We start from the raw sequence: 12765 nt of genomic DNA, 5'->3' as shown, positions 1-12765 counted from the left end.
CACCCAGCCATCACACACACACACACGCAGCCATCACACACATCACACACACACAATCTCCTCTGTGATGCAGGGGCGGCTGATGTCCATGTGCAGCTCTCTGCTGAAGTCTTCAGTCTCCTGCTCACAGCTCTGCACTATCCCGGCACCTCCCCCGTCTCTCCTTCTCTGCCGGGATAGCAGCTAAGAGCAGAAGCCGGAGCTCCGTGCACACACAGCCAGAGGTAGTGAATCGCTGACCTTTCTTCTTGATTGCTGCAGGCTCTCTCCTTCAGCGTGGCAGCGCCGCACAGGGGGCGGGAGGGGGGGGGGGGTGTTGCGCGGGCGGTCAGGAGGCAGCTTTTATATAAAAAAAAAAAAAAACAGGCTCTCTCTACGTCCCGGAAGTGGGCGGGGCTTCACCGGCGGCCGCAAATTCGGGATTTTAAATGCCCGAAGCGGGACAGCGGGACCCCGGTGCCAAAGCGGGACTGTCCCGCTGAAATCGGGACGGTTGGGAGGTATGGGTGAGTGGCGGCGCCGAGGTGGCCGCAACCATTATGTGCGGTGCGGGGGGGGGGGCGCGGCGACGCGAGGCGATGATCTGACCGCTCAGCTGTCAGATTTGCAGCTGAGTTCGGGCAGGGCGCGCCCGCGCTCAGCACTGAGCGCGGCATCCGCGCCCCTGACAGCCCTTAAACAGCAGCAGCAGCGGGCAGGGGACCACCGGGGCCCGAGGCCTCTCCTGCGCCCCCCGGCCCCACGGCGCCCCGTGTGGCCGCCCTGCCCGCCCTGTTGAAGAAACGGCCCTGATGGACACGACCCATGCACCATGATGGACATGGCCCGGGCACCATGGTAGATATGACCCAGGCATCATGATGGACATGGCCCATGCACCATGATGGACACGGCCCAGGCACCATGGTAGATATGATCCAGGCACCATGGTAGATATGACCCAGGCACCTTGATGGACAAGGCCCGGGCACCATGATGGATATGATCCAGGCACCATGATGGACATGGCCCGGGCACCATGGTAGATATGACCCAGGCACCATGATGGACATGTCCCGGGCACCATGATGGACACTGCCCGGGCACCATGATGAACATGGCCCGAGCACCATAATGGACACGGCCCGGGCACCATGATGGACACGGCCCGGGCACCATGGTGGATATGACCCGGGTACCATGATGGACATGGACCGGGCATCATGCACAACTGTTCTGAGATCTGTTACCGACATTAATTTCTAAATTATATAGTTTATTTTCTAAATAAACGGGAAAATATCTAACTTTCAACTTCTCATCCGTATAAGAAGCTTTCACATCATTGTCTTCTTGTTTTCTTTACATAAGATCTAGAGGAGGCCTCCAGAAGAATGCACCAGTCACTTCTTTTAGCCGTTTCATGACTTTCGAAACCTGAAGCAGTAGAAGACCGAACGTAAGAACAGTAGGTAGTTTTGCTGTTGCTGGGCAGATGTTTATTCTCTTCAGCACTTATTTAAGGGATTTTTCTAGTGGGTTTCTGGCAGAATCCACCTGAAAACAATGTCGTGTGCACAAGCCCTAAAACTTCTCAACCAAAAGTCAGCTCCTCGGCAGCCATTGCAGTCTACATGACCATGGCTTTTATCTCTGTAGTCCCTTTGCATGGTCACTCAGTCACCACGTTTCCAAGGTTGGCTCGGACTTGGCCAACGCAACCTAGGAGGTTCTTGGATCCATGGCCGATGGCATTACCTTGAAAGTCTAAGCTCCCTCTCACTAATTCCTGGCTGAATTGTACTTAAAGTCCAACAGGGACCAAGGGATAAACCTCAGCTGGATTTGCAGCAAACGTCTTCAATGATTTAGGGGTCTCAAACTAAGGCAGGAGAGTTGTCCTCCTGAGCATCCAGGGTCCTAAAACGTAGCCTCCTGTTGTGATGTAGTCTTTTCTCTGACTTTTATTGCATATTGGGAAGTTAACGCTCTACATAAATACTATGGTAGAAGCCTGGAATCTGATTTATTCCAGGACAGGAGAAGTGGCAGAGCGGACCATCACAGCGGACATTAGAGCAGAAGACCCAAGTCAGTTGGGAAGATGTGCAAGTCATTTTTAGGATAATGAAAGCCTATGGCACCTGCCCTGGTCTCATCTGGTTTGTCCTTGTGCCTGTGCTTGAGCCACGACCAGCCAAGGTCATAGACTGTGCATTAATATAAACTAAGCTGGTTATCCCCCCTAAGTAGTCAGAGTTGTGGAAATTTGGTATTTTGGCAAAATTTGCAAATTATCAATCATTTTAAAGGGTTTAAAGGGACTTTAATATTCCATAGGAAGGTCAATAAATACCAGATCGGCGAAGATCCAACTGATTGAATGGACCATGGTGCACTGGAAATGACACAGCGCCATACACTGAGGAGTGGCCATGGATGGTACTGCAAGATCTCTCCAAGAACAAGCGAATGGGAGTGACATTGCAGTACCATTCACGGCCACTGCTCAATGTGTGGCACTGTGCCACTTCTGGTTCAGATCTGTTTATCCCGAGGTTAGATATTAAAGAAAAAGAAAACTCATCTACGTCTTATCTACTTTAAGGAAAAGTCATTTAAAGCAGGGTGGATAAAAATCAATGTTTTTTTAAAAAAATCAAAAAAATCGGATTTTTTTGATTTAAATCGGATTTTTTTGACTTAAATCGGATTTTTTTCAATAAACTGCTTTTTGAGGAAAATATTTTACCATCCAAAGGTTCTTCCATCATGAGATAAAGCTGAGTTGTTTAACTCAGTAGAATAAAGGCTGTATATGTGTAACATTCACAATGCCATGCTCTTCCAGAGGTTTCTGTAGGATGCTGACTATCCAACAAGTTTGGGCATGTCAACTGAATGGAAAAAGAAACTAAACCAAAAGTGAAACCAAGCTAGAAGTGTGGAATTAAAGGGGCAGTATGAACAAAATGTGGAGGCTATTAATAGTTTATACAATTAAGACATGCTGCTTTTAAACACCTACCTATTGCCATATAGTAAAACAAAAAAGATTTTTACTTACTTTGGGGTCCCCCCCTCACCCTGGCGTTAGATCGTTGCCCCTAGTTTCGTCCGTGTAACTATGGGCGCACATGCGCACTGCTCTCACTTCTCATTTTAATCGTGATTTATATTAAAAAAACCTTTTGATTTAAATCAGTGATTTAAATCATGATTAAAATCATGATTTAAATCGATCCGATTTAAATAGAAAAAAATATTTTGATTTAAATCGTGATTTAAATCATGATTTAAATCGGCGTGATTTAAATCAATCCACCCTGATTTAAAGTAACAATTAGGCGTAGTGCTCCAAGGTAATTTTTGGCAAAATGGCGCTTGATCTCTATACTTCTCTATGGAGGCAAAAAAAAACCTCAAAATGATTTCCAATAATTACAAAAAATATCTGGCCATATCGGATTATTTATAATTACGACTCAACTTTTCCACCTAGAGATAAACATTGGGGTCAGGCGATGGCCACGTTAACCGGCCCGACCAAAAGTAGTGCCCCAGCCTTCTGGTCCTATCCGCCGGGAAAAATATAAGAATTTGTCCACCATATTTACATTTATGAAGTTCCAGTCTAATAATAATAATAATAATAGACATAAAGATTTCATTATTTCATAAACCCGGGAACCGAATTCTTCGAGGATAAAACATTTGTAGTTCTAAAGAAAATCGTCCAATGAAACCGAAAATCGGAACAGAAATTAATTCAATTGTCGTCTTATTTCCTAAATACTTGAGTCGCGAGAAGACTTTTATAGCTGCTATGTACAGGAAAATAGATGCTAGACTGCTGCCACATGAAAAAACGCTAAAAAAATAATACAACCCCACCAAGGCGATACCAAACACAAACTGCACAAAAGTCTCCCAAAAAAATCACAGTAAACCAAAATGAGATAATAAATAGAAGAATTGCTGAGATTTCTGACTGCTCCTGTCCATGGTCGACCCAGGGTGAAAACTCCAGATTTTTTTTTTTTTTTAGGCAAAAGTCAAAAAATTTCAGAATAAAAAACATTTAATCCATTTCAGGAAAAGGATCCCAGGAACAAATCTGCAAAATAAATACTTCTCTCCGATCCATAAATTGTCATTTTTTTTTTCTTTTATTTCAAGCTGACTTTTTTGGTCCCGTTCTTAGTTCCAGCTCCTTAGCAGCATTGGCTGTCTGTGTGACGCGTTTCGAGTCATATCTGGGAGTCCCCTTTTGCAATGTCACTCGGTAGCCACTTTTGCCAGGTTGGCTCTGACTCGAGCTTGGTCCACAGAATCCAGGAGGTTCTTGGCATCCACGGCCAATGCGTGGGAGGCCGTTAACATTTGCTTTTTACATTCCTCGCTAAGAGACGTCACCGCGTTCTGCTGGGCTAACCGCATCTTACTGATCAGGTCCGCCAAGTCTTTGCTTAAGAGTTTTTGTGTTCCTTCAATCTGCTCATAAAATAAAAAAAGATCAGTTATTTTATCGATTGACAAGTAAAATTTTAAATTTCAAACATTCTTTGAAAGATTTAATTTTTAAAAAAATATTTAATATATTTTAGATTTTTTTAAAATTTTCAAACTACTCAAAACTTATGGCAAAAGAGGCCATCGAAATGCTAACTTACCGGTAAGAGACAAGGGGTTGTCTGGATTTCGAAAAATGTGGCTATTGTCTTTTAAAAACAGCGCCACGCCTGTCCACAGGTTATGGTTGGTATTGCAGCTCATCCCCAACTCATGGACAGGTGTATCTCTATTTTTTTTTTTTTTAAACTACAGCTAAGCATTTCCACTTGTAAAATTGGTTCCCCTCATTGACAGAATGGGGTTCTTGTGCCCATGGCAAGGAATTATTCTCATAGTCCATTAGACCCTGGTTGCAAATTATTGGCTCCAAATGGGGATATTTTCTACTGGACCTTTGGGGACTATTAATGGGTCAGAGACTGGGCCCAAAGGAGGATCTTCTGGTACTGTGCCATCATCCGAACCCAATGTTTAACTTTAGGGTTGGACTTGATCAACTTTTAACAACTGAACATGAAGAAACTTCCCGCACTACGAAGCCAGAGAAAAATTCCTGGCTACTGAATCTATGAAAAATTATACCAGTACCATAAAATATGTATTAAAAAGAAAAATGAATTTTATTTGTGGCGCTACGAAACACTAGCCTGCCCCAACAATATAAATAGCACTGGGAAACACTAGCCTGCCCCAACAATATAAATAGCTCTAGGAAACAATAGCCTGCCCCAACAATATAAATAGCACTGGGAAACACTAACCAGCCCCAACAATATAAATAGCTCTAGGAAACATTAGCCTGCCCAAACAATATAAATAGCACTAGGAAACACTAACCTGCTCCAACAATATAAATAGCTCTAGGAAACACTAACCAGCCCCAACAATATAAATAGCTCTAGGAAACACTAGCCTGCCCAAACAATATAAATAGCACTGGGAAACACTAACCTGCTCCAACAATATAAATAGCTCTAGGAAACAATAGCCTGCTCCAACAATATAAATAGCACTGGGAAACACTAACCAGCCCCAACAATATAAATAGCTCTAGGAAACAATAGCCTGCTCCAACAATATAAATAGCACTAGGAAACACTAGCCTGCCCCAACAATATAAATAGCACTGGGAAACACTAGCCTGCCCCAACAATATAAATAGCTCTAGGAAACAATAGCCTGCTCCAACGATATAAATAGCACTAGGAAACACTAGCCTGCCCCAACAATATAAATAGCACTAGGAAACACTAGCCTGCTCCAACAATATAAATAGCACTAGGAAACACTAGCCTGCCCCAACAATATAAACAGCACTAGGAAACACTAGCCTGCCCCAACAATATAAATAGCACTAGGAAACACTAGCCTGCTCCAACAATATAAATAGCACTAGGAAACATTAGCCTGCCCCAACAATATAAATAGCGCTAGGAAACATTAGCCTGCCCCAACAATATAAATAGCGCTAGGAAACATTAGCCTGCCCCAACAATATAAATAGCGCTAGGAAACACTAGCCTGCCCCAACAATATAAATAGCACTAGGAAACACTAGCCTGCCCCAACAATATAAATAGCACTAGGAAACACTAGCCTGCCCCAACAATATAAACAGCACTAGGAAACACTAGCCTGCCCCAACAATATAAACAGCACTAGGAAACACTAGCCTGCTCCAACAATATAAATAGCACTAGGAAACATTAGCCTGCCCCAACAATATAAATAGCACTAGGAAACACTAGCCTGCCCCAACAATATAAATAGCGCTAGGAAACATTAGCCTGCCCCAACAATATAAATAGCGCTAGGAAACACTAGCCTGCCCCAACAATATAAATAGCACTAGGAAACATTAGCCTGCCCCAACAATATAAATAGCGCTAGGAAACATTAGCCTGCCCCAACAATATAAATAGCACTAGGAAACATTAGCCTGCCCCAACAATATAAATAAAAAATGATTAAATATAAAATTTCAAAACGATAAAAAAAATGTAAAAAAGTGTCTCCTGGAAATCCTCCTCGATAGGTCAGAACAATGACATTACTATTTATAGCAGATACATCACCTCTGTACGAGAAGTTGTAGGTAACGACGGGAGAATATCATCGACACTTCCTATGAGCTTCCGGAGAGTCAACCCAACATTCTGGAAGATGAAGGACAGAAGGCAGAAAGTTTAACACTTAAGCTGGTTGGACGGAGCCATCACTGTGAGTTACAACCAATGTATGCGGAATATGAAAGGTTAAGTATCAGTGTAAGTGTCCGAGTTCTGAGCTTGTCTTTATGTGTGATACATGTTCTGGTCAGGGGTGTATCATGGCCACAGATGGTGTGACCGCAACAGTGCCCGGGCAGGAGGGAGGCTTTCTGACGCCATCAACTATTTCAGCTGGACGCGCGTCAGAGGACACATATTCAATTCAGCTGAAGTGTATTGCCATGCACGGACTCTCCAGATCCCTGCAGTGCAATACCCTCCACTGACCAATGAGAGGCAGCAGCTGACATGAGCCTGCCAGTCATGAGCAGCGCATGGCAGTGACATCATACGCTGCCCGTGTCGGCACAATGTAGTCAGCGGCTACAGAAGAGGACTCTTCTCCAGAACATTTTTAATGTGATGAAAAAGAGTGGCAGAACATTATACCATGAAGGGCCCCAGGATGGGGAGCATTATACAAGGAAGGTGCCCAGGATGGGGGACAGTATACAAGGATGGGGGACACTGTTCTAGAATGAGGGTCACTATTACAGTAAGGGGCCCAGGATAAGGGACATTATACGAGGAAAGGGCACAGGATGGGGAGCATTATACAAGGAAGGTGCCCAGGATGGGGGACAGTATACAAGGATGGGGGACACTGTTATAGAATGGGGGTCACTATTACAGTAAGGGGCCCAGGATAAGGGACATTATACGAGGAAAGGGCACAGGATGGGGAGCATTATACAAGGAAGGTGCCCAGGATGGGGGACAGTATACAAGGATGGGGGACACTGTTCTAGAATGGGGGTCACTATTACAGTAAGGGGCCCAGGATAAGGGACATTATACGAGGAAAGGGCACAGGATGGGGAGCATTATACAAGGAAGGTGCCCAGGATGGGGGACAGTATACAAGGATGGGGGACACTGTTATAGAATGGGCAACATTATTACAGTAAGGGGCCCAGGACAGGGGACGTTATACCAAGATGGGGCACAGGATGGGGAGCATTATACAAGGACGGTGCCCAGGATGGGGGACACTGTTATAGAATGGGGGTAATTATTTCAGCAAGGGGCCCAGGACAGGGGACATTATACTAGAAAGGGGCACAGGATGGGGAGCATTATACAAACAAGGTACCCAGGATGGGGGACACTGTTATACAATAAGGGACATTATTATAGTAAGGGGCCCAGGACACAGGGGACATTATACCAGGAAGGGGGACAGGATGGGGAGCATTATACAAGGAATGGGGACATTAAACCAGGAAGGAGCCCAGGATGAGGGATATTATACAAGGAATGAGGACATTAAACCAGGAAGGGGCTCAGGAGGGAGGACATAACAGGAAAGGGCACAGGATGGGGACATTTGTACAAGATGAGGGCCATGTTGGGGAGATTACATGATACAGCCATTATTACATGGGGGTGAGCACACTTGACTTTATAGGATCTAGAATACTACTAGGGCCCATACATCTGAGCAACATGCAGGTGGGGGCCCAGGTCCAAAATTTGCCCTGGGGCCCATCAGGCTCTAGTTACGCCACTGGTTTTGGAAAAGTCAGTTAATAGTTGAGACGCAATTGCAGCTCCTACATGGACATCTGTCCTTGAGGTATGTTTTCTAAAGACCCAAGAAGGGTGACGTAGAGTCTCAGACACATATGTGCTGGTGGGTCTTCTAATCTAACATAGGGACATGGGGTTGGGGCAGAAGAAGATGAGAGAAGTAATAACTATGGAACATTTGGCTGACAATGTCCTGTATGGTGGAGCCCACCTTGACCACATTGACGTATCCCTCGGGGGGCAGTTGGTAGATGTCATTCTTCAGTTGCAGCACCGATTTCACCAGCTCCATCACACTCTGGTACACGTAGTCATCCGTACGATCGATGTTGGCGGTCGGAGTCGGTTGAAGAGCCTGAGAGAAGGAACAGTAACGTTACCATCAGCCAGAACCTGACGTGACACAAGGTAACACGGTTTCCATTGGTGGCAAAAAATAGTCTCCTCAGAATAGTGATAAAATGTATCCTCACAACAGTGCCAGACATAGTATTCTCATAATGGTGCTAGATACAGAATATTCACAACAGTGCCGGCCCCGTATCTTCACAAGTGTCGGCCTTGTCATACCAGGTCCTCACCTGAGCTCCCAGCCTTGGAGGCTTCTGCGGTGGAACCGTGAATTCAGCTGTAAGATAAAAACAAAGTCATGTCTAAGATGACAACACTGAACTTCCATCGGAAAAGTAAAAAAATATTAATGTTAATTTTGACCAGGAATATGCAATGTAGCAGATGCTAATGTGGCCGTATCTTGCCTTACTGGAAATGTGCAATTCGTATACTCACTGTATGCAATGTCTTTCTCTGGAAGTGGCTGGAAGATAGAAAATTAAAAAAAATGAAATTATAGAAATGGATTCTGGAACATAAGAACCTGATTGTTGTGGTCACACTGCTTCCCCCTTCTAACTGTCCTGTATGTAGCTGCAGGACAACAGTCTGCAGCAGGAGCCTCCCCCCTCTGCAATAGGAAGTATAGATCTGCACCCAAAGCAATGAATAGTGGGTATATCACAGGGGGCGATGCATTTGGACCTTGCTGAGTAAACACTACGGCTCCAATAAGAGGGCTGGCCTAATAACACCTTGTGGCCAAAAACTTCTAGCTTACAGTGAAAATAAATAAAAATTAAAAACTAAGATCTATGAAGATAGTGGTTGATTTATTGTATTTATTAATTTTCAATTTTATTTCATTTTAATACCAGTTAAAAAAAAATCTGTGAGTTCCCCTGACTCTGCCACTTTTTTCCGTTTTGCACTGCGTCATTCCATTGCAGAGATATTCACATTTGCTTCTTCTGGAGCACAGTATGGGAAATCTCTGTTTGCAGTCCAACTGGGCTTTTCTTCAGTTATCTCTGGAGCGTGTGCTTTCATTGTGTCTTCCCAGACGCTGCCAACTCAGAGGTGTCTGAGACTAATAGAGCTATGTCTGGAAGGGAGGAGTGAAAGTGAACAGAGAAGATTCTTAAGAAATGCCCAGTTGCACTACAAGCAAATATTTCACATACTGCGCTCCAGAAGAAACAAATGTGAATATCTCTGCAATGGAGCGACGCAGCGCAAAACGGAAAAAAGCGGAACAATCAGGGGAGCTCAGGGATTTTTTTCAAGTTATTCAACTTCAATTTTTGGAGCAAGTGGCAGGTCCTCTTTACGCTGGCTATATGCTCCAAATTTATCCCTAATTAGCCTATTTTAATATTAGAACAATAGGTACAATGTTTGCGTAAGTGGTTAGCTTGATGGGTTTAAGGACAATAATAATAAATTAACAAAATTGTATTCTTTTTATAAACATTCAAAAAAGTAAAAGTTGTAGATTTATGATGAACAGTAGATAAAAAGAAAAGTTTTGCGCAAATTGGAATGTGTGGATATTGAATGGATAGAAGAGGTAGAATATCCTCATCCTGGTGGTTCTGCCATCTGGATAATTACTGTATAGAAACGTGGTGAAATACTGACCACATCAAGGGTCTTGTCGTTAGTTTGCTGCTTTGGATCCTGAAGGAAAAAAACCAAAAACATAATTGTACAAAGGCAATACCATTGCATCCTGGCACCGGGTGTGGCAGTAAGCATTGCTGGTCATATAACATTCAGCTATGCCCACTAATAGGGCACATCAGTACCAAGGGTTATTATCTGGTGAAGTACTCCAAACGTCATAAAAGTATTGCACTGACGGAGGTGAATTTTAGCTGCTGAACTAAGAAATCTTTTGCATCAAAAATGGCCTCACCGCAATAAAATATCTCAACGGGACAATGAGGCTAAGCCATATGGCTGCAAATGTTCGGAAGCCGTGTAGAGTTTTGCTCCTCTTTTATCAAAAACGGTTTGGACAAAACTTTCCCATGAGACAGTAAGGCTATGTTCACACTTTGCTTTTTTGTTTTGTTTTTTAATGCAAATTTTAAGTTGAGTTTTATAGCACCAGCAAAAGCTTTGAGGTTTTGGAAATCTCATGCACACACATTGGTTTTTTTGTTTCCTTGGAAAACTGCTTCGTTTTTTTAAACTGCAGCACGTCACTTCTTTCATTGTTTTTGCTGTGTTTTTTTTCACCCATAGAAAGCAGTAAGTACAAAACACAGGTACAGCAGTATGTGAAACATATACATTTATTTTTGTGATTTTCCCAAATTTAAACCATAATGTCTCGGTCTCCTCACTTGAGAACGGCAGTTTGGATTAGTACAGTTTAATTAATTAGTGATATTTTTTAACATTTTAAAACAAAGTATGCATCGGCCGACCAAGGTGTGAAATTAAACAATACCTGACCAACTCAAGGGCCGACCAAAGTGTGAAAGTAAACAGTGTCCTACAAACTCAATGCTCTGCCAATGTCTTAGGTAAACTATTCCCGACCAATTCACCTCCCCCGGCTGGTACATTTCAAACTGTGGATTTTTTCATGAACTTATGTGGACATTTTTTTATTCATAGAATGCAAAGTGTGAACATATCCTAAGAGGCATCTGATTGCGGGGTCCTTAAAACTCTACCCTCCTGGTATTGTTTGATGTCATATAACTGGGCGGATCCTTGCTCCAGCAAAGAGGTCGGTCCTGATCCGTCTACTACCCTCATGTACCAAATATACAGTATATTATACCATATGTATATATATATGCAGAGAATCTCCCTTGTGACTTGATCTCACCTTTTAATATTCTCGGCATGCAGAATTCTAGTAAAACGCCTGGATTTTAATCCTGCCCCATTCCTGGTCACCCCTGACCTCCATTCATTAAAGATTTCACATAAGCAGCCGGCCGGGTCCCTGGGAATCCCAGATATTCCCCCTCGGCTCCTAAACTCCTCTTTTTGTGATTCATCAGAAAGCGGCAAATAACCAATTACATCCGACTCCATCTACATCTCAGCCTGATACGGAGGGGCACACGGAGAGTCACGGGGAGGGGGACGGGAATATTTAAGCAATGGGTCAATCTAAGCAGCCTAATTAATCATCCACAGCGCCTCCGAGACTCGCCAACCTCTATAAGGTGAGGGGGTCGCTATTTGCATGCGGCCGAGGTAGGCGATATCCAGCTCCGGGAGTTACCGCTTCTGCCTGGTCTCCATCGCTTTAGGGCATTTTTTAATGAATTTCCCCTTTAAGTCAAAAAACGTTACCAGTAAATATAAATCCTCGATACATTTGTCCTTTAGGATAACTAGTAACAGAGAACGGACACCAAGATGGCGCCATTTAAATGACAGCGATATATAAGTGGTTAATCAGCAGCGATGGGAGCTAGCTCTGATCAATGCTGTTAGAAGCATCCGGCACCGGCTCTGAGTGGGGTGCGACCGTACATCATGGGGAGTCGGAAGGGATTAATGTAAGGCAGAAAAAATAAATATGCAGATGTCTCTAAAGCGCTGTGGGAATCAATGGCCCTATGTGAGCAAGTAAAATAAATATTTGTGATTTTCATCAATTCATGATCTTTTTTTTGTAAAAATGTCTCCCCACTACCAGCTGATCACTGATATGTCTGCTGCTGGGACTCAATCAGGTGAATCATTAAACAAAGGTTCAATTCCACAGCAGTGCCATCACGGAGGAATGATGGATCAAACGATTTTATTGGAATTAATAGGATGTCTGTAAGATGAATTGAACTTATACAGCCTCCAGAGTGAGAAACTCTCTATATACTCACTATATACTCTCATCCTAGGTAATAAAAACCTGCCTGCAGGAACCACTAGGTGGAGCTGATGAGCTTACAGCATACTATCTTCTGACTACTGGAACTAATCGATCTTCCTCTCTCTTAACTCCTCTCTGACCTATCCTGAATGCAGTAGCCAGACTCATATTTGTATCCAGCTGCTACACCGCTGCCTTCACCCTGTGCCAGTCATTGCACTGGTTACCTGTCTG

The 12765-nt window shown here is 43.6% G+C and overlaps 1 protein-coding gene across 5 annotated transcripts in view; it reads right to left on the bottom strand.

Annotated features, from left to right (window-relative positions):
• Positions 1 to 3747: 3747 nt before the first annotated feature.
• PTK2B (protein tyrosine kinase 2 beta) overlaps positions 3748 to 12765 on the bottom strand; it is a 181833-nt gene continuing 172815 nt past the window's right edge. For all 5 annotated transcript variants that reach the window (XM_077291777.1, XM_077291775.1, XM_077291778.1 and 2 more), the window contains 6 exons: positions 10329 to 10367; positions 9144 to 9171; positions 8936 to 8982; positions 8566 to 8709; positions 6630 to 6710; positions 3748 to 4473 (listed from right to left, as the gene is read on the bottom strand). In XM_077291777.1, the coding sequence (XP_077147892.1) occupies positions 4258 to 4473; positions 6630 to 6710; positions 8566 to 8709; positions 8936 to 8982; positions 9144 to 9171; positions 10329 to 10367 (555 nt within the window). In that variant the 3' untranslated portion in view covers positions 3748 to 4257. The remainder of the gene's footprint in view (positions 4474 to 6629; positions 6711 to 8565; positions 8710 to 8935; positions 8983 to 9143; positions 9172 to 10328; positions 10368 to 12765) is intronic.

Source organism: Ranitomeya variabilis, chromosome 2, assembly GCF_051348905.1.
Source record: "Ranitomeya variabilis isolate aRanVar5 chromosome 2, aRanVar5.hap1, whole genome shotgun sequence".
Classification (NCBI taxonomy): domain Eukaryota; kingdom Metazoa; phylum Chordata; class Amphibia; order Anura; family Dendrobatidae; genus Ranitomeya; species Ranitomeya variabilis.
The sequence above is the reverse complement of the archived record's forward strand: the minus strand, read 5'-3'. Positions and strand labels throughout refer to the sequence as shown.